Source organism: Oncorhynchus mykiss, chromosome 17 (assembly GCF_013265735.2).
Source record: "Oncorhynchus mykiss isolate Arlee chromosome 17, USDA_OmykA_1.1, whole genome shotgun sequence".
Taxonomy (NCBI): Eukaryota; Metazoa; Chordata; class Actinopteri; order Salmoniformes; family Salmonidae; genus Oncorhynchus; species Oncorhynchus mykiss.
Window position 1 is genome coordinate 86,820,585 of NC_048581.1, and position 20,752 is coordinate 86,841,336.

Below are 20,752 nucleotides of genomic sequence, written 5' to 3' on the forward strand. Positions count from 1 at the left end.
TTTAGTATCTTAAATATCATGTATGAATCTGTTTAATTTCATGTTTTGAATCAATTTGACTTTGGGGGGGGGGGGCTCCAGTGATTTTGTTTTACAGAAGCGTCTCTCTTGGAAATATTAGTGACATAAACCTTTATAACTCTAAAATGAACATTTCATTTAAAGATGGCTGTCCTGTAGTCATGTTGCCAGCGTGTCAATGGCCATTCTAGTCCTCTGTTTGCTTATGTGACAGTACCTGAGATTTGAAGTATGTCTCCTGTGGGGTAGACAGCAGGTCAGCGGAGGCGATGTCCAGGTGCAGGAGGATCTGTCTGAATGAAGGTCTGTTCCTGGGCTTACTGCTCCTGGAGGCAGATGCACACATATCTTTAAATACAACTACAATGTACAACATCTACGTCTTCTGATTACTTAAAATCCTCTTCTATTTGTTAAACATGTTCATGCCCTGTCCCCCACCCCCTCTTTTAATGCCCTGTCCCCCCACCCCCTCTTTTAATGCCCTGTCCCCCACCCCCTCTTTTAATGCCCTGTCCCCCACCCCCTCTTTTAATGCCCTGTCCCCCACCCCCTCTTTTAATGCCCTGTCCCCCAACCCTTCTTTTAATGCCCTGTCCCCCACCCCCTCTTTTAATGCCCTGTCCCCCACCCCCTCTTTTAATGCCCTGTCCCCCACCCCCTCTTTTAATGCCCTGTCCCCCCACCCCCTCTTTTAATGCCCTGTCCCCCCACCCCCTCTTTTAATGCCCTGTCCCCCACCCCCTCTTTTAATGCCCTGTCCCCCACCCCCTCTTTTAATGCCCTGTCCCCCACCCCCTCTTTTAATGCCCTGTCCCCCCACCCCCTCTTTTAATGCCCTGTCCCCCCACCCCCTCTTTTAATGCCCTGTCCCCCCACCCCCTCTTTTAATGCCCTGTCCCCCCACCCCCTCTTTTATGCCCTGTCCCCCACCCCCTCTTTTATGCCCTGTCCCCCACCCCCTCTTTTAATGCCCTGTCCCCCCACCCCCTCTTTTAATGCCCTGTCCCCCACCCCCTCTTTAATGCCCTGTCCCCACCACCCCCTCTTTTAATGCCCTGTCCCCCCACCCCCTCTTTTAATGCCCTGTCCCCCCACCCCCTCTTTTATGCCCTGTCCCCCCACCCCCTCTTTTAATGCCCTGTCCCCCACCCCCTCTTTTAATGCCCTGTCCCCCCACCCCCTCTTTTAATGCCCTGTCCCCCCACCCCCTCTTTTAATGCCCTGCCCCCCACCCCCTCTTTTAATGCCCTGTCCCCCACCCCCTCTTTTAATGCCCTGTCCCCCCACCCCATATTTTAATGCCCTGTCCCCCACCCCCTCTTTTAATGCCCTGTCCCCCCACCCCCTCTTTTAATGCCCTGTCCCCCCACCCCCTCTTTTAATGCCCTGTCCCCCACCCCCTCTTTTAATGCCCTGTCCTCCACCCCCTCTTTAATGCCCTGTCCCCCAACCCTTCTTTTATGCCCTGTCCCCCACCCCCTCTTTTAATGCCCTGTCCCCCACCCCCTCTTTTAATGCCCTGTCCCCCACCCCCTCTTTTAATGCCCTGTCCCCCACCCCCTCTTTTAATGCCCTGTCCCCCCACCCCCTCTTTTAATGCCCTGTCCCCCCACCCCCTCTTTTAATGCCCTGTCCCCCACCCCCTCTTTTAATGCCCTGTCCCCCACCCCCTCTTTTAATGCCCTGTCCCCCACCCCCTCTTTTAATGCCCTGTCCCCCAACCCTTCTTTTAATGCCCTGTCCCCCACCCCCTCTTTTAATGCCCTGTCCCCCACCCCCTCTTTTAATGCCCTGTCCCCCACCCCCTCTTTTAATGCCCTGTCCCCCCACCCCCTCTTTTAATGCCCTGTCCCCCCACCCCCTCTTTTAATGCCCTGTCCCCCACCCCCTCTTTTAATGCCCTGTCCCCCACCCCCTCTTTTAATGCCCTGTCCCCCACCCCCTCTTTTAATGCCCTGTCCCCCCACCCCCTCTTTTAATGCCCTGTCCCCCCACCCCCTCTTTTAATGCCCTGTCCCCCCACCCCCTCTTTTAATGCCCTGTCCCCCCACCCCCTCTTTTATGCCCTGTCCCCCACCCCCTCTTTTATGCCCTGTCCCCCACCCCCTCTTTTAATGCCCTGTCCCCCCACCCCCTCTTTTAATGCCCTGTCCCCCACCCCCTCTTTAATGCCCTGTCCCCACCACCCCCTCTTTTAATGCCCTGTCCCCCCACCCCCTCTTTTAATGCCCTGTCCCCCCACCCCCTCTTTTATGCCCTGTCCCCCCACCCCCTCTTTTAATGCCCTGTCCCCCACCCCCTCTTTTAATGCCCTGTCCCCCCACCCCCTCTTTTAATGCCCTGTCCCCCCACCCCCTCTTTTAATGCCCTGCCCCCCACCCCCTCTTTTAATGCCCTGTCCCCCACCCCCTCTTTTAATGCCCTGTCCCCCCACCCCATATTTTAATGCCCTGTCCCCCACCCCCTCTTTTAATGCCCTGTCCCCCCACCCCCTCTTTTAATGCCCTGTCCCCCCACCCCCTCTTTTAATGCCCTGTCCCCCACCCCCTCTTTTAATGCCCTGTCCTCCACCCCCTCTTTAATGCCCTGTCCCCCAACCCTTCTTTTATGCCCTGTCCCCCACCCCCTCTTTTAATGCCCTGTCCCCCCACCCCCTCTTTTAATGCCCTGTCCCCCACCCCCTCTTTAATGCCCTGTCCCCCAACCCTTCTTTTATGCCCTGTCCCCCACCCCCTCTTTAATGCCCTGTCCCCCAACCCTTCTTTTATGCCCTGTCCCCCACCCCCTCTTTTAATGCCCTGTCCCCCACCCCCTCTTTAATGCCCTGTCCCCCACCCCCTATTTTAATGCCCTGTCCCCCAACCCTTCTTTTATGCCCTGTCCCCCCACCCCCTCTTTTAATGCCCTGTCCCCCACCCCCTCTTTAATGCCCTGTCCCCCACCCCCTCTTTAATGCCCTGTCCCCCAACCCTTCTTTTATGCCCTGTCCCCCACCCCCTCTTTAATGCCCTGTCCCCCACCCCCTCTTTAATGCCCTGTCCCCCACCCCCTCTTTAATGCCCTGTCCCCCAACCCTTCTTTTAATGCCCTGTCCCCCACCCCCTCTTTAATGCCCTGTCCCCCACCCCCTCTTTAATGCCCTGTCCCCCACCCCCTCTTTAATGCCCTGTCCCCCACCCCCTCTTTTAATGCCCTGTCCCCCCACCCCCTCTTTTAATGCCCTGTCCCCCCACCCCCTCTTTTAATGCCCTGTCCCCCACCCCCTCTTTTAATGCCCTGTCCTCCACCCCCTCTTTAATGCCCTGTCCACCAACCCTTCTTTTATGCCCTGTCCCCCACCCCCTCTTTTAATGCCCTGTCCCCCCACCCCCTCTTTTAATGCCCTGTCCCCCACCCCCTCTTTAATGCCCTGTCCCCCAACCCTTCTTTTATGCCCTGTCCCCCACCCCCTCTTTAATGCCCTGTCCCCCACCCCCTCTTTTAATGCCCTGTCCTCCAACCCCTCTTTAATGCCCTGTCCTCCACCCCCTCTTTGAATGCCCTGTCCTCCACCCCTTCTTTTAATGCCCTGTCCTCCACCCCCTCTTTTAATGCCCTGTCCCCACCCCCTCTTTTATGCCCTCCCTCCCTCCCCCCTCCCTCCCTCCCTCCCTCCCTCCCATCCCTCCCTCCCTCCCTCCCTCCCTCCCATCCCTCCCTGCCTCCCCCCCATCCCCATGTCTCACCAGCACTGTCTCAGCAGTATCTTGAATCCGTCTGGGCAGCTCTCTGGGACAGGTAGGTTCAGGCTATTGTTTCCCACCCCCCAGATGATGGCTGAGGAGTCCACGTCTTTATACGGTACCTCTCCGGTCAACATCTCCCATAGCACCACACCAAACGACCTGCAGAGAGAAGGAGAGAGATGCCATGAGTCCATACTACTCTTTTAAATGAACACTTCTGTACAGTAAAGATGGGTTTTCAGGAGCCAGTGTGAAAAACAACATCAGCATCATTTGCGTTATAGCCTCTTCCATGTACCCTAATACCCTCGTGCTTACAATATTGTTTCCCATTTTATACAAAAACAAGGCTGTGTAGGCTACATGTTTGTGCGCTGTAAAAAGTGCCAGTCGGTCAGTGTGTGTTTATGTGTGTACTGGGCTCCCCTGGCGTTTAGCCCCAGTCTGCCCGGTGCCAGGGTGTGGCTCTTCCCCTGCCGTCGGGTAGAGGATGGGGGATAAGGGAGGTCCCGTCCCAGGGGAGTAACTATGGAAAGGTTGTTGTTGATGACACTTTGGATCTGGATCACCACGGCAACTCTGGTACGCACCAATAGTATCGTGGGGGAGGGAGAAAGCACCAATAGCTTTGTGTGGGAGGGAGAAATCACTAATAGCTGTGTGGGTGGGAGAAAGCACCAATAGCTTTGTGTGGGAGGGAAAAAAGCACCAATAGCATCATGTGGGAGGGAGAAAGCACCAATAGTATCGTGTGGGAGGGAGAAAGCACCAATAGCATCATGTGGGAGGGAAAAAAGCACCAATAGCTTTGTGTGGGAGGGAGAAATCACCAATAGTATCATGTGGGAGGGAGAAAGCACCAATAGCTTTGTGTGGGAGGGAGATAGCACCAATAGCATCATGTGGGAGGGAGAAAGCACCAATAGTATCATGTGGGAGGGAGAGAACACCAATAGCATCATGTGGGAGGGAGAAAGCACCAATAGCATCATGTGGGAGGGAGAAAGCACCAATAGCATCAGGATGGAGGGAGAGAATGGCATGGGGTACTGGCATGGGGTACTGGCATGGGGTACTGGCATGGGGAGGTGAGGTACTGGCATGGGGTACTGGCATGGGGTAGTAAGGTACTGGCATGGGGTACTGGCATGGGGTACTGGCATGGGGTACTGGCATGGGGTAGTAAGGTACTGGCATGGGGTACTGGCATGGGGTACTGGCATGGGGTACAGGCATGGGGTAGTAAGGTACTGGCATGGGGTACTGGCATGGGGTACTGGCATGGGGTACAGGCATGGGGTAGTAAGGTACTGGCATGGGGTACTGGCATGGGGTACAGGCATGGGGTAGTAAGGTACTGGCATGGGGTACTGGCATGGGGTAGTAAGGTACTGGCATGGGGTACTGGCATGGGGTAGTGAGGTACTGGCATGGGGTAGTGGCATGGGGTAGTGAGGTACTGGCATGGGGTACTGGCATGGGGTAGTAAGGTACTGGCATGGGGTAGTAAGGTACTGGCATGGGGTAGTGAGGTACTGGCATGGGGAAGTGAGGTACTGGCATGGGGTACAGGCATGGGGTAGTAAGGTACTGGCATGGGGTACTGGCATGGGGTACAGGCATGGGGTAGTAAGGTATTGGCATGGGGTACTGGCATGGGGTACTGGCATGGGGTAGTGAGGTACTGGCATGGGGTAGTAAGGTACTGGCATGGGGAAGTGAGGTACTGGCATCAGGTACAGGCATGGGGTAGTAAGGTACTGGCATGGGGTACTGGCATGGGGTACAGGCATGGGGTAGTAAGGTACTGGCATGGGGTACTGGCATGGGGTACAGGCATGGGGTAGTAAGGTACTGGCATGGGGTACTGGCATGGGGTACAGGCATGGGGTAGTAAGGTACTGGCATGGGGTACTGGCATGGGGTACAGGCATGGGGTAGTAAGGTACTGGCATGGGGTACTGGCATGGGGTACTGGCATGGGGTACGGGCATGGGGTAGTGAGGTACTGGAATGCGGTACTGGCATGGGGTAGTGAGGTACTGGCATGGGGTAGTGAGGTACTGGCATGGGGTTGGGGTAGTAAGGTACTGGGAGGCAGAAGCTAGCCTAACTACCACAGTCACTCTTTACAATGTTTTCAAAGACAAGGAGCATTCTCTGTCCTGTTATGTTATTCTTGAAGAAACCATTTCATTTTCTCTACACCCAAATCTTATTTAAACTTTCTCCAGAGTAGGACAGTAAAAGGGAGAGAACCTTGTTGTCTCACTGCCACAGTCTTTGTCACAATGCCCTTATCGCAATGGTTCCCGAGGAACACTCTCGTTAAATGGAGTTTGTACAAATGACTTCTCATTTTACCGTCCACAGTAGACCCAATGTACTTTTCTATATAGCCAGATGTCTGGCCCAACTGTCAGAGCATGTTAAGGCAGACCAGACAGAACAAACAGCACACCTCAAATCATCTCTTCTCTCAGAATAGACAGCGATAAGGGCAGGAGATAATGTAGACCGGTAATGTAGAATATACAGATACATACTGTCTACATTCTCCTTTCAGTTCGCGTGTCAAACTTGAGCCTATTTGAACCGGCCCGCAGGGGGTTTTGGGGGGAAAACGACGTCAGTCTACATTTAAGTGAGAAAACAAAAACATCAAAACTGTGTAGAAATTATCATGGACCTACATTTATATAGTTGAAAGCATTGATTGTAAGACCCTAAATTAGAGTGTTACTAAAATGTTCACAAAAAAATCTGTTAAAATGTGTGGAAATCAGACTCTACCACCCGACTCTGGGAGAAATCACTCTCTCATCTTTAAGTCGTGTAGGATCAGTGTGAAATCAGACTCTACCACCCGACTCTGGGAGAAATCACTCTCTCATCTTTCAGTCGTGTAGGATCAGTGTGAAAATCAGACTCTACCATCCGACTCTGGGAGAAATCACTCTCTCATCTTTCAGTCGTGTAGGATCAGTGTGAAATCAGACCCTCCCCGTATCCAGTGTAGTGTGCTCTAGGCCCAGGGCCAGGACACAGGCTATAGAAAGGATATTTCAGCCTCTCCAGAGCACAAGAGCATCTGGCAAATCAATAATTGAATTAGCCAGCATTCCTCTCTTAGGAGGGATGGAGGGAGGGAGGGATGGAGGGAGGGAGGGAGGTATGGAGGGAGGGAGGGAGGTATGGAGAAGGAAACAGAAATAAATAAACAGAAAGGCAGGGTCGGCTCAAGGCACTCTGGATAAGAGCGGTCGCTAAAATTATAAATATTATACTTAAATGATTTGTAAAGATTTTATTTTATTTAACCTTTATTTTAACAGGTCTCTTTTTCAGATGGGTTGATATCAAACTAAATAATGCTATAAAGCACGAAGGAAAATGTAAGAAGGTGTTTTCTCTTACCAGATGTCGACCTTCTCTGATACAGGTTCGTTCCTGATCACCTCTGGGGCCATCCAGGCCACCGTACCGGCGAACGACATCTTGGTGCTCTTATCACTCATCTCCTTAGACGTCCCGAAGTCAGAGATTTTCACTGCATCATCATAGGTGATCAACATACTAGAGTAGAGTATACAAGCACAGTCAGGGGAAGGTACGGTACCCACAGAGAGACAGTCAGGGGAAGGTACAGTAGTCACAGAGAGACAGTCAGGGGAAGGTACAGTAGTCACAGAGAGACAGTCAGGGGAAGGTACAGTAGCCACAGAGAGACAGTCAGGGGAAGGTACAGTAGTCACAGAGAGACAGTCAGGGGAAGGTACAGTAGCCACAGAGAGACTGTCAGGGAAAGGTACAGTAGATACAGAGAGACAGTCAGGGGAAGGTACAGTAGTCACAGAGAGACAGTCAGGGGAAGGTACAGTAGTCACAGAGAGACAGTCAGGGGAAGGTACAGTAACCACAGAGAGACAGTCAGGGGAAGGTACAGTAGTCACAGAGAGACAGTCAGGGGAAGGTACAGTAGCCACAGAGAGACAGTCAGGGGAAGGTACAGTAACCACAGAGAGACAGTCAGGGGAAGGTACAGTAACCACAGAGAGACAGTCAGGGGAAGGTACAGTAGTCACAGAGAGACAGTCAGGGGAAGGTACAGTAGCCACAGAGAGACAGTCAGGGGAAGGTACAGTAACCACAGAGAGACAGTCAGGGGAAGGTACAGTAACCACAGAGAGACAGTCAGGGGAAGGTACAGTAGTCACAGAGAGACAGTCAGGGGAAGGTACAGTAGCCACAGAGAGACAGTCAGGGGAAGGTACAGTAGTCACAGAGAGACAGTCAGGGGAAGGTACAGTAGCCACAGAGAGACAGTCAGGGGAAGGTACAGTAGTCACAGAGAGACAGTCAGGGGAAGGTGCAGTAGCCACAGAGAGACAGTCAGGGGAAGGTACAGTAGTCACAGAGAGACAGTCAGGGGAAGGTACAGTAGCCACAGAGAGACAGTCAGGGGAAGGTACAGTAGTCACAGAGAGACAGTCATGGGAAGGTACAGTGGTCACAGAGAGACAGTCAGGGGAAGGTACAGTAGATACAGAGAGACAGTCAGGGGAAGGTACAGTAGTCACAGACAGACAGTCAGGGGAAGGTACAGTAGCCACAGAGAGACAGTCAGTGGAAGGTACAGTAGTCACAGAGAGACAGTCAGGGGAAGGTACAGTAGTCACAGAGAGACAGTCAGGGGAAGGTACAGTAGTCACAGAGAGACAGTCAGGGGAAGGTACAGTAACCACAGAGAGACAGTCAGGGGAAGGTACAGTAGTCACAGAGAGACAGTCAGGGGAAGGTACAGTAGCCACAGAGAGACAGTCAGGGGAAGGTACAGTAACCACAGAGAGACAGTCAGGGGAAGGTACAGTAACCACAGAGAGACAGTCAGGGGAAGGTACAGTAGTCACAGAGAGACAGTCAGGGGAAGGTACAGTAGCCACAGAGAGACAGTCAGGGGAAGGTACAGTAACCACAGAGAGACAGTCAGGGGAAGGTACAGTAACCACAGAGAGACAGTCAGGGGAAGGTACAGTAGTCACAGAGAGACAGTCAGGGGAAGGTACAGTAGTCACAGAGAGACAGTCAGGGGAAGGTACAGTAGTCACAGAGAGACAGTCAGGGGAAGGTACAGTAGTCACAAAGAGACAGTCAGGGGAAGGTACAGTAGCCACAGAGAGACAGTCAGGGGAAGGTACAGTAGTCACAGAGAGACAGTCAGGGGAAGGTACAGTAGCCACAGAGAGACAGTCAGGGGAAGGTACAGTAGTCACAGAGAGACAGTCAGGGTAAGGTACAGTAGCCACAGAGAGACAGTCAGGGGAAGGTACAGTAGTCACAGAGAGACAGTCATGGGAAGGTACAGTAGTCACAGAGAGACAGTCAGGGGAAGGTACAGTAGATACAGAGAGACAGTCAGGGGAAGGTACAGTAGTCACAGAGAGACAGTCAGGGGAAGGTACAGTAGCCACAGAGAGACAGTCAGGGGAAGGTACAGTAGTCACAGAGAGACAGTCAGGGGAAGGTACAGTAGCCACAGAGAGACAGTCAGGGAAAGGTACAGTAGATACAGAGAGACAGTCAGGGGAAGGTACAGTAGATACAGAGAGACAGTCAGGGGAAGGTACAGTAGATACAGAGAGACAGTCAGGGGAAGGTACAGTAGCCACAGAGAGACAGTCAGGGGAAGGTACAGTAGTCACAGAGAGACAGTCAGGGGAAGGTACAGTAGTCACAGAGAGACTGTCAGGGAAAGGTACAGTAGTCACAGAGAGATAGTCAGGGGAAGGTACAGTAGTCACAGAGAGACAGTCAGGGGAAGGTACAGTAGTCACAGAGAGACATTCAGGGGAAGGTACAGTAGATACAGAGATACAGTCAGGGGAAGGTACAGTAGCCACAGAGAGACAGTCAGGGGAAGGTACAGTAGATACAGAGAGTCAGTCAGGGGAAGGTGCAGTAGTCACAGAGAGACAGTCAGGGAAAGGTACAGTAGTCACAGAGAGACAGTCAGGGGAAGGTACAGTAGATACAGAGATACAGTCAGGGGAAGGTACAGTAGCCACAGAGAGACAGTCAGGGGAAGGTACAGTAGATACAGAGAGACAGTCAGGGGAAGGTACAGTAGTCACAGAGAGACAGTCAGGGGAAGGTACAGTAGATACAGAGAGACAGTCAGGGGAAGGTACAGTAGTCACAGAGAGACAGTCAGGGAAAGGTACAGTAGTCACAGAGAGACACAACACAGTCCCTAGAACTATTCAAATGACTCAAACAAGAATATGATATTGAGGTCTGGTAACACCCCTAAACCATATCATATTCAATGTTATCTACTTCCTGTTCCACCATATGTTTGGCATGACAAGGAACACAACAGAGGTAATTGGCTCAAGCACATATAGATCTGCCACCAAGCTAAAGCATAGTTATCATGACTGCTTACTTGGGCGACTTGAGGTCTCTGTGGATGATCTTGTGGAGGTGGAGGTAGTTCATGCCTCCAGCCATGCCCATGGCCCAGTCGATGAGCAGGGAGGGGGTGATGTTCCTACCCGCCCTCAGCACCTCGTACAGCTGGCCCTGGGCACAGTACTCCATCAGGATACAGTAACACGGGGCCTGGGTGCAGATACCCCTGAATGGAGGAGAGCAGAGAGGGAGGAGAGGGAAGAGTGAAGAGAGAAGGAAGGGAGGATTAGTAACACAGTTCTCCAATAAGATAATATAAATAGCACGGGCCTGGGTATATTCTATTGTATTCTACTGTACTGTCTTCTACTATATTATACTTTACTGTACAGTATTCTACTGTACTGTATTCTACTGTACTGTATTCTTCTGTATTATACTCTACATTACTGTATTCTACTGTATTCTAATGTATTGTACTTTATTATACTCTACTGTACTATATTCAACTGTATTCTACTGTACTGTAATCTACTGTATTATACTCTACTGTACTGTATTTTACTGTATTCTAATGTTATGTATTCTAATGTATTGTACTTTATTATACTCTACGGTACTATATTCAACTGTATTCTACTGTACTGTAATCTACTGTATTATACTCTACTGTATTCTACTGTATTCTACTCTACTGTACTGTATTTACTGTACTGTATTCTACTGTAATGTATTCTAATCTACTGTATTGTACTGTATTATACTCTACTGTACTGTATTCTACTATACTATACTGTGCAGTATTCTACTGTATTCTACTGTACTGTATTCTACTGTATTCTACTGTACTATATTGTGCAGTATTCTACTGTATTCTACTGTACTGTATTCTACTGTATTCTACTGTACTATACTGTGCAGTATTCTACTGTATTCTACTGTATTATACTCTACTGTACTGTAATCTACTGTATTGTACTCTACTGTACTGTATTCTACTGTATTATACTCTACTGTACTGTATTCTACTGTATTATACTGTACTGTACTGTATTCTACTGTATTGTACTGTACTGTATTCTACAGAATTATACTATAATGTACTGTATTCTACTGTACTGTATTCTACATTATTGTACTCTACTGTACTGTATTCTACTGTATTCTACTGTACTGTATTTCACAGTATTAGACTGTACTGTATTCTACTGTACTGTTTTCTACTGTATTCTACAGTATTAGACTGTACTGTATTCTACTGTACTGTATTCTTACTTGAAGGTGATGATGTTGGGGTGTTTGAGTTTTCTCAGATGTCTGATGTCTGTCTCCTTGATGTCTCGAACCTTCTTCACAGCTACTTCCTGTCCGTGGAGTTTACCCAGGAAGACGGCCCCCTGGGCCCCGCTCCCTACCCACTGCAGCTCAGAGATGTCCTCAAACGGCACCTCCCAGAGCTCTGGAGAGGAGGGAGAGAGGGAGAGAGGGAGAGAAAGAGAGAGAGAGAGAAGGGGGGAGAGAGAGAGAGAGAGAGAGAGACAGAGAGAAAGAGAGAGAGAGAGAGAGATAGGGAGAGAGAGAGAGAGAGAGGCAGAGAGAGAGAGAGGGAGAGACAGGGAGTGATAGAGAGGGAGAGAGAGAGAGAGAGAGAGAGAGAGACAGAGAGAGAGAGAGAGAGAGACAGGGAGTGAGAGAGAGGGAGAGAGAGAGAGAGAGAGAGAGAGACAGAGAGAGAGAGAGAGAGAGAGAGAGAGAGAGAGAGACAGAGAGAGAGAGAGAGAGAGAGAGAGAGAGGGAGAGAGAGAGAGAGAGGGAGAGAGAGAGAGAGAGAGAGAGAGAGAGAGAGAACAAAAAGAGAGAGATCAGTGACATACAGTACTGGTAGACAAAAAGTTTAAGAGGGAATGAGTGAGTCAATACTCAACCAAAATATAAAATGCAAAATGTTCATCCCATGTTTCATGAGCTGAAATAAAAGTTAATTCAGTACATCCAAACGGCCTCACATCCGCAGACCACGTGTAACTACGCCAGCCCAGGACCTCCACATCCGGCTTCTTCACCTGCGGGATCGTCTGAGGAGGGTGAGGGGGTGTGCTGAGGAGAATTTATGTCTATAATAAAGCTATTTTGTGGGGGGTAAAACTCATTCAGATTTTCCCACCCATATGCCCTCCCAGGCCCACCCATATGCCCTCCCAGGCCCACCCATATGCCCTCCCAGGCCCACCCATATGCCATCCCAGGCCACCCATATGCCCTCCCAGGCCCACCCATATGCCCTCCCAGGCCCACCCATATGCCCTCCCAGGCCCACCCATATGCCCTCCCAGGCCCACCCATGGCTACACCCTTGCCCAGTCATGTGAAAGCCATAGATTAGAGCCTAATTAATTTATTTACAGTACATTTACTGATTTCATTCTATGTTACGTTTATATTTTTGTTCAGTATAAAATAAAAAAAATCCGATATTGCTAAATCTAGGATACACACCATTCCTTGACATACAGTATCCATCTTCCTTTAAATGATCGATGTAGTTTCAGTATAAGCCATGCACGAAAGACAGACACTTACAAACAACAGAATATAAAAATCGTACTTCGTATGAAAACCATTTGGTAATCATTTATAGACTCCTAAAAGACTAATCAATCAACACAGATCATTAATCATTCATGGTCGTCTTGGCTAATTTGACAAAATGTATCTGAAAATTCCCCCGGTGCAGGAAGGGACTAAAGCAGTGAATTCTACATCCTGTCCTCCCCTCACCAGGCAGACTTCACATCCCCGACCCCATCACCCCCCTTCCCCCTTCCCACTCCATATCCCTCCCCCCATCACCCCCCTTCCCACTCCATATCCCTCCCCCCATCACCCCCTTCCCCCTTCCCACTCCATATCCCTCCCCCCATCACCCCCCTTCCCCCTTCCCACTCCATATCCCCCCCCATCACCCCCCTTCCCACTCCATATCCAGACCCCATCACCCCCCTTCCCCCTTCCCACTCCATATCCCTCCCCCCATCACCCCCCTTCCCACTCCATATCCCTCCCCCATCACCCCCCTTCCCCCTTCCCACTCCATATCCAGACCCCATCAACCGCCTTCCCACTCCATATCCTTCCCCCCATCACCCCCCTTCCCACTCCATATCCAGACCCCATCAACCCCCTTCTCACTCCATATCCCTCCCCCTATCACCCCCCCCCCCCACTACCCATCCCCAACACACCCCTCCCTAGGGAATCCCTCCCCCTCCTCTGCTACCTTTCTATATTAGCCTCCCAAATCCCCCTCTTCCCTCACCACCTCCTTTCCCCCTTTCCTCCCCCTCTCCTCCTCCTCCTCTCCTCCTCTCATCCCTATTCTCCCGTTCCCCCTCTCCTCCTCCTCCTCTCCTCCTCTCATCCCTATTCTCCCGTTCCCTCTCTCCACACCCCTCCAGAGTACAGGAGTCTTGTTACAGTCCCTTTGCCACAATGGCACTAAGCAGGATTTAGAGTGGAAAGCGTATTACCAAGAAGATTACCATTTTCTGTCTGTGTGACAGTGTGTGTGTGTGTGTTTGTGGGCTTGTGGGTGAGGTAAGGTGAGGTTCAAGTGTATTCACACACTCCAGGTGTACTGGGCGGTGTGTACTAGGCAGTGTGTACTAGGCAGTGTGTACTAGGTAGTGTGTATGGTGTGGTATGTTAGGGTACATAATGCACTGCTTTTGACCAGAGCCCTATGGCTCCCTATTCCCTACATAGTGCACTACTTTAGACCAGGGACCATAGAGGTAATAAGGTGTAATTTGGGACTTACCCTCTGTCTGCAGCTTTACAATGTTCCACCTTAACAAAACAGCCCTTCCCTGGCACAAAGAGGCTTTATTATAGTCACATCTACTGTTCTTGTTCTCTTCTAGATTCAGAAGGAGAACATTCTGTACTGAGTGCAAGATATGGGGAGAGAGAGAGACTGAATGAGGGAGAGTGAGAGAGAGCGAGAGAGAGAGAACGAGAAAGAAAAGATTGGCGTACTCCATAAAAGCTTCAGAGGGACATTTTTCCTTTTAATTTCCCCATTCCATTGCTCAGCCTGGCAGTCCCTCCAGCCTATCTATCTGTCTATCTATCTATCTATCTATCTATCTATCTATCTATCTATCTATCTATCTATCTATCTATCTATCTATCTATCTATCTATCTATCTATCTATCTATCTATCTGTCTGTCTATCTATCTATCTATCTATCTATCTATCTATCTATCTATCTATCTGTCTATCTATCTATCTATCTATCTATCTATCTATCTATCTATCTATCTATCTATCTATCTATCTATCTATCTATCTATCTATCTATCTATCTATCTATCTATCTATCTATCTATCTATCTATCTATCTATCTATCTATCTATCTATCTATCTATCTATCTATCTATCTATCTATCTATCTATCTATCTATCTATCTATCTATCTATCTATCTGTCTGTCTGTCTGTCTGTCTGTCTGTCTGTCTGTCTGTCTGTCTCTGTCTGCCTGCCTGCCTGCCTGCCTGCCTGCCTGCCTGCCTGCCTGCCTGCCTGCCTGCCTGCCTGTCTGCCTGTCTATGTGCATGCTTGCGTAGGGAGTCAGGCAGGGAGGCCTGTTTATGTCTGCAGCCTGCCTGCTACAATAGCTCCTCTCCCCTGGGACTCCTCCTACCCCTCCCCTGGGACTCCTCCCACCAAATCTAACTCATACATTATTCAACACCACACACTGACCCTGCACCTCTCATCTATATTAACACACACAGTCACAGCACACACACACACTATCTCTCTCTCTCACTCTCTTTCTCTTGCTCTCTTACACACACACACACACACACACACACACACACACACACGCACAAATACAAATGCACACAAATTTCTCATACAGCCCAAACACTCTCTCATATCTCATACCAAACACTCTCTCATATCTCATATAGCCCAAACACTCTCATATCTCATACAGCCCAAACACTCTCTCATATCTCATACAGCCCAAACACTCTCTCATATCTCATACAGCCCAAACACTCTCTCATATCTCATACAGCCCAAACACTCTCTCATATCTCATACAGCCCAAACACTCTCTCATATCTCATACAGCCCAAACACTCTCTCATATCTCATACAGCCCAAACACTCTCTCATATCTCATATATCCCAAACACTCTCTCATATCTCATATAGCCCAAACACTCTCTCTCTCTGCCCTTTGCTTTTTGATATCCATCTTCTACCCCTCCCTCTCTACCTTTCTCTCTCTCTCTCTCCCTCTCTACCTTTCTCTCTCTCTCTCTCTCCCTCTCTACCTTCATCTCTCTCTCGAAATCTCTCACTCTCTCTCAATCTCACTCCATCTCTCCAGTCAGAGAGAGAGTGTTTGTTTACAGTGTGCTTGCTGGTGTGTTTTAATTGTGGTTAATTTCACCACCGACTGGTTGATGTAATTAGACACAATCACATGCAGACCTAATAATTAACACATCAAAGCTTTTGTGCAAATTAAAAGCAAGCATGTCCCGAAGAGGCATACCAAAAAGCTAAAGCTATCATTCCATTATCTGTTCAAGTTGTAATGAACATTCTGTAGGATCACACACAATAGGAGGGTGAATAGTTGTACTGTTGTAATAGTAGTAATAACTGTAGATATCTGCTGTAGTAATATTTGTACTGTTGTAGTAGTGGTAACTAAGGGATGTAGTTGTCAGGGTTCTAGTTATAACCTGTAACTAGTGTTGTCAGGGTGCTAGTTATAACCTCTAACTAGTGTTGTCAGGGCCCTAGTTATAACCTGTAACTAGTGTTGTCAGGGTGCTAGTTATAACCTTTAACTAGTGTTGCCAGGGCCCGAGGCATAACCTGTAACTAGTGTTGTCAGAGTGCTAGTTATAAGCTGCAACTAGTGTTGTCAGAGTGCTAGTTATAACCTGTAACTAGTGTTGTCAGGGTGCTAGTTATAACCTGTAACTAGTGTTGTCAGGGACCTAGTTATAAGCTGCAACTAGTGTTGTCAGAGTGCTAGTTATAACCTGTAACTAGTGTTGTCAGGGCCCTAGGTATAACCTGTAACTAGTGTTAACGGGGCCCTAGGTATAACCTGTAACTATTATAATCAGGGCCCTAGATATAACCTGTAACTAGTGTTGTGAGAGCCCTAGTTAAAACCTGTAACTAGTTTTGTCAGGGTGATTGTTAATACCTGTAACTAGTGTTGTCAGGGTGCTAGTTAAAACCTATAACTAATGTTGTCAGGGTGCTAGTTAAAACCTATAACTAGTATTGTCAGGGCCCTAGTTAAAACCTGTAACTAGTTTTGTCAGGGTAATTGTTAATACCTGTAACTATAGTTGTCAGAAGCAAGTTATATCCTATATCTAGTGTTATGTAATGGCCCTAGTTATAACCTGTAACTAGTGTTGTCAGGGCCCAAGGTTTAATCTTTAACTAGTGTTGTCAGGGCCCAAGGTTTAATCTTTAACTAGTGTTGTCAGAGTGCTAGTTATAACCTGTAACTACTGTTGGTACAGCCCTATTTCTAACCTGTAACTAGTGTTATCAGGGCTCTAGTTATAATATGTAACTAGTGTTGTGATTGTTAATACCTGTAACTAGTGTTATCAGGGCTCTAGTTATAATATGTAACTAGTGTTGTGATTGTTAATACCTGTAACTAGTGTTGTCATGGCCCTATTTATAACCTGTAACTAGTGTTGTTAGGGCCCTAGGTATAATCTGTAACTAGTGTTGTCATGGCCCTATTTATAACCTGTAACTAGTGTTGTTAGGGCCCTAGGTATAACCTGTAACTAGTATTTTGAGGGCCCTAGGTATAACCTGTAACTAGCGTTGTGAGTGCCCTAGTTATAACCTGAACTAGTGTTGTCAGGGTGCTAGGTATAACATGTAACTAGTGTTATCAGGGCCCTATTTATAACCTGTAACCAGTGTTGTTAGAGCCCTAGGTATAATCTGTAACTAGTGTTATCAGGGCCCTATTAATAACCTGTAACTAGTGTTGTTAGGGCCCTAGGTATAACCTGTAACTAGTATTTTGAGGGCCCTAGTTATAACCTGTAACTAGTGTTATGTAATGGCTCTTGTTATCACCTGTAACTAGTGTTGTCAGGGCCCTAGTCATAACATCTAACTAGTGTTGTCATGGCATATTTTATAACCTCTAACTTGTGTTGCCAGGGTGCTAGTTATAACCTGTAACTAGAGTTATGTAATGGCTCTTGTTATCACATGCAACTAGTGTTGTCAGGGTGCTAGTTTTTAACCTGAACTAGTGTTGTCAGGATGCTAGTTATAACCTGTAACTAGTGTTGTCAGGATGCTAGTTATAACCTGTAACTAGTGTTGTCAGGATGCTAGTCATAACATCTAACTAGTGTTGTCATGGCATATTTTATAACCTGTAACTAGTGTTGTCATGGCATATTTTATAACCTGTAACTAGTGTTGTCAGGGCCCTAGTCATAACATCTAACTAGTGTTGTCATGGCATATTTTATAACCTGTAACTAGTGTTGTCGGGGCCCTAGTCATAACATCTAACTAGTGTTGTCATGGCATATTTTATAACCTGTAACTAGTGTTGTCATGGCATATTTTATAACCTGTAACTAGTGTTGTCATGGCATATTTTATAACCTGTAACTAGTGTTGTCATGGCCCTAGTCATAACATCTAACTAGTGTTGTCATGGCATATTTTATAACCTGTAACTAGTGTTGTCATGGCCCTAGTCATAACATCTAACTAGTGTTGTCATGGCATATTTTATAACCTGTAACTAGTGTTGTCAGGGCCCTAGTCATAACATCTAACTAGTGTTGTCATGGCATATTTTATAACCTATAACTAGTGTTGTCAGGGCCCTAGTCATAACATCTAACTAGTGTTGTCATGGCATATTTTATAACCTGTAACTAGTGTTGTCATGGCATATTTTATAACCTGTAACTAGTGTTGTCAGGGCCCTAGTCATAACATCTAACTAGTGTTGTCATGGCATATTTTATAACCTGTAACTAGTGTTGTCATGGCATATTTTATAACCTGTAACTAGTGTTGTCAGGGCCCTAGTCATAACATCTAACTAGTGTTGTCATGGCATATTTTATAACCTGTAACTAGTGTTGTCATGGCATATTTTATAACCTGTAACTAGTGTTGTCAGGGCCCTAGTCATAACATCTAACTAGTGTTGTCATGGCATATTTTATAACCTGTAACTAGTGTTGTCAGAGCCCTAGTTTTAAACTGTAACTAGTGTTGTCAGGGTGCTAGTTAAAACCTGTAACTAGTGTTGCCAGGGCCCTAGTTATTACCTGTAACTAGTGTTGCAGAGCTCTAGTTATTACCTGTAACTAGTGTTGTCAGGGCCCTAGTTATAACCTGTAACTAGTGTTGCCAGGGCCCTAGTAGTTATAACCTGTAACTAGTGTTGTCAGGGCCCTAGTTATAACCTGTAACTAGTATTGTCAGGGCCCTAGTTATTACCTGTAACTAGTGTTGTCAGGGCCCTAGTTATAACCTGTAACTAGTGTTGCCAGTACCCTAGTTATAACCTGTAACTAGTGTTGTCAGGGCCCTAGTTATAACCATGTAACTAGTGTTGTCAGGGCCCTAGTTATAACCATGTAACTAGTGTTGTCAGGGCCCTAGTTATAACCATGTAACTAGTGTTGTCAGGGGCCTAGCTATAACCTCTAACTAATGTTGTCATGGTGCTAGTTATAACCTCTAACTAGTGTTGTCATGGTGCTAGTTATAACCTGTAACCCACGTTGTCATGGCTCTTGTTGTAATCTGTAACTAGTGTTGTCAGGGTGCTAGTTATAACCAGTAACTAGTGTTGTCAGGGTGCTAGTTATAATCTGAACTAGTGTTGTCAAGGTGCTAGTTATAACCTGTAACTAGTGTTGTCATGGCATATTTTATAACCTGTAACTAGTGTTGTCATGGCATATTTTATAACCTGTAACTAGTGTTGTCAGGGCCTTAGTCATAACATCTAACTAGTGTTGTCATGGCATATTTTATAACCTGTAACTAGTGTTGTCAGGGCCCTAGTCATAACATCTAACTAGTGTTGTCATGGCATATTTTATAACCTGTAACTAGTGTTGTCAGGGCCCTAGTCATAACATCTAACTAGTGTTGTCATGGAATATTTTATAACCTGTAACTAGTGTTGTCATGGCATATTTTATAACCTGTAACTAGTGTTGTCATGGCATATTTTATAACCTGTAACTAGTGTTGTCAGGGCCCTAGTCATAACATCTAACTAGTGTTGTCATGGCATATTTTATAACCTGTAACTAGTGTTGTCAGAGCCCTAGTTTTAAACTGTAACTAGTGTTGTCAGGGTGCTAGTTAAAACCTGTAACTAGTGTTGACAGGGCCCTAGTTATTACCTGTAACTATTGTTGTCAGGGTGCTAGTTATAATCTGAACTAGTGTTGTCAAGGTGCTAGTTATAACCTGTAACTAGTGTTGTCATGGCATATTTTATAACCTGTAACTAGTGTTGTCATGGCATATTTTATAACCTGTAACTAGTGTTGTCAGGGCCCTAGTCATAACATCTAACTAGTGTTGTCATGGCATATTTTATAACCTGTAACTAGTGTTGTCGGGGCCCTAGTCATAACATCTAACTAGTGTTGTCATGGCATATTTTATAACCTGTAACTAGTGTTGTCAGGGCCCTAGTCATAACATCTAACTAGTGTTGTCATGGAATATTTTATAACCTGTAACTAGTGTTGTCATGGCATATTTTATAACCTGTAACTAGTGTTGTCATGGCATATTTTATAACCTGTAACTAGTGTTGTCAGGGCCCTAGTCATAACATCTAACTAGTGTTGTCATGGCATATTTTATAACCTGTAACTAGTGTTGTCAGAGCCCTAGTTTTAAACTGTAACTAGTGTTGTCAGGGTGCTAGTTAAAACCTGTAACTAGTGTTGACAGGGCCCTAGTTATTACCTGTAACTATTGTTGTCAGGGCTCTAGTTATTACCTGTAACTAGTGTTGTCAGGGCCCTAGTTATAACCTGTAACTAGTATTGTCAGGGCCCTAGTTATTACCTGTAACTAGTGTTGTCAGGGCCCTAGTTATAACCTGTAACTAGTGTTGCCAGGGCCCTAGTTATAACCTGTAACTAGTGTTGTCAGGGCCCTAGTTATAACCTGTAACTAGTATTGTCAGGGCCCTAGTTATTACCTGTAACTAGTGTTGCCAGGGCCCTAGTTATTACCTGTAACTAGTGTTGTCAGGGTGCTAGTTAAAACCTGTAACTAGTGTTGCCAGGGCCCTAGTTATTACCTGTAACTAGTGTTGCAGAGCTCTAGTTATTACCTGTAACTAGTGTTGTCAGGGCCCTAGTTATAACCTGTAACTAGTATTGTCAGGGCCCTAGTTATTACCTGTAACTAGTGTTGTCAGGGCCCCAGTTATAACCTGTAACTAGTGTTGCCAGGGCCCTAGTAGTTATAACCTGTAACTAGTGTTGTCAGGGCCCTAGTTATAA

The 20,752-nt window shown here is 47.2% G+C and overlaps 1 protein-coding gene across 4 annotated transcripts in view; it reads right to left on the bottom strand.

Annotated features, from left to right (window-relative positions):
• Positions 1-20,752, bottom strand: part of LOC110493290 (mitogen-activated protein kinase kinase kinase 12) — a 79,884-nt gene that overhangs the window by 19,632 nt on the left and 39,500 nt on the right. For all 4 annotated transcript variants that reach the window (XM_036950889.1, XM_036950890.1, XM_036950891.1 and 1 more), the window contains exons 3-7: positions 11,436-11,619; positions 10,195-10,386; positions 7,167-7,325; positions 3,750-3,908; positions 239-347 (exon numbers count right to left, since the gene is read on the bottom strand). In XM_036950889.1, the coding sequence (XP_036806784.1) occupies positions 239-347; positions 3,750-3,908; positions 7,167-7,325; positions 10,195-10,386; positions 11,436-11,619 (803 nt within the window). The remainder of the gene's footprint in view (positions 1-238; positions 348-3,749; positions 3,909-7,166; positions 7,326-10,194; positions 10,387-11,435; positions 11,620-20,752) is intronic.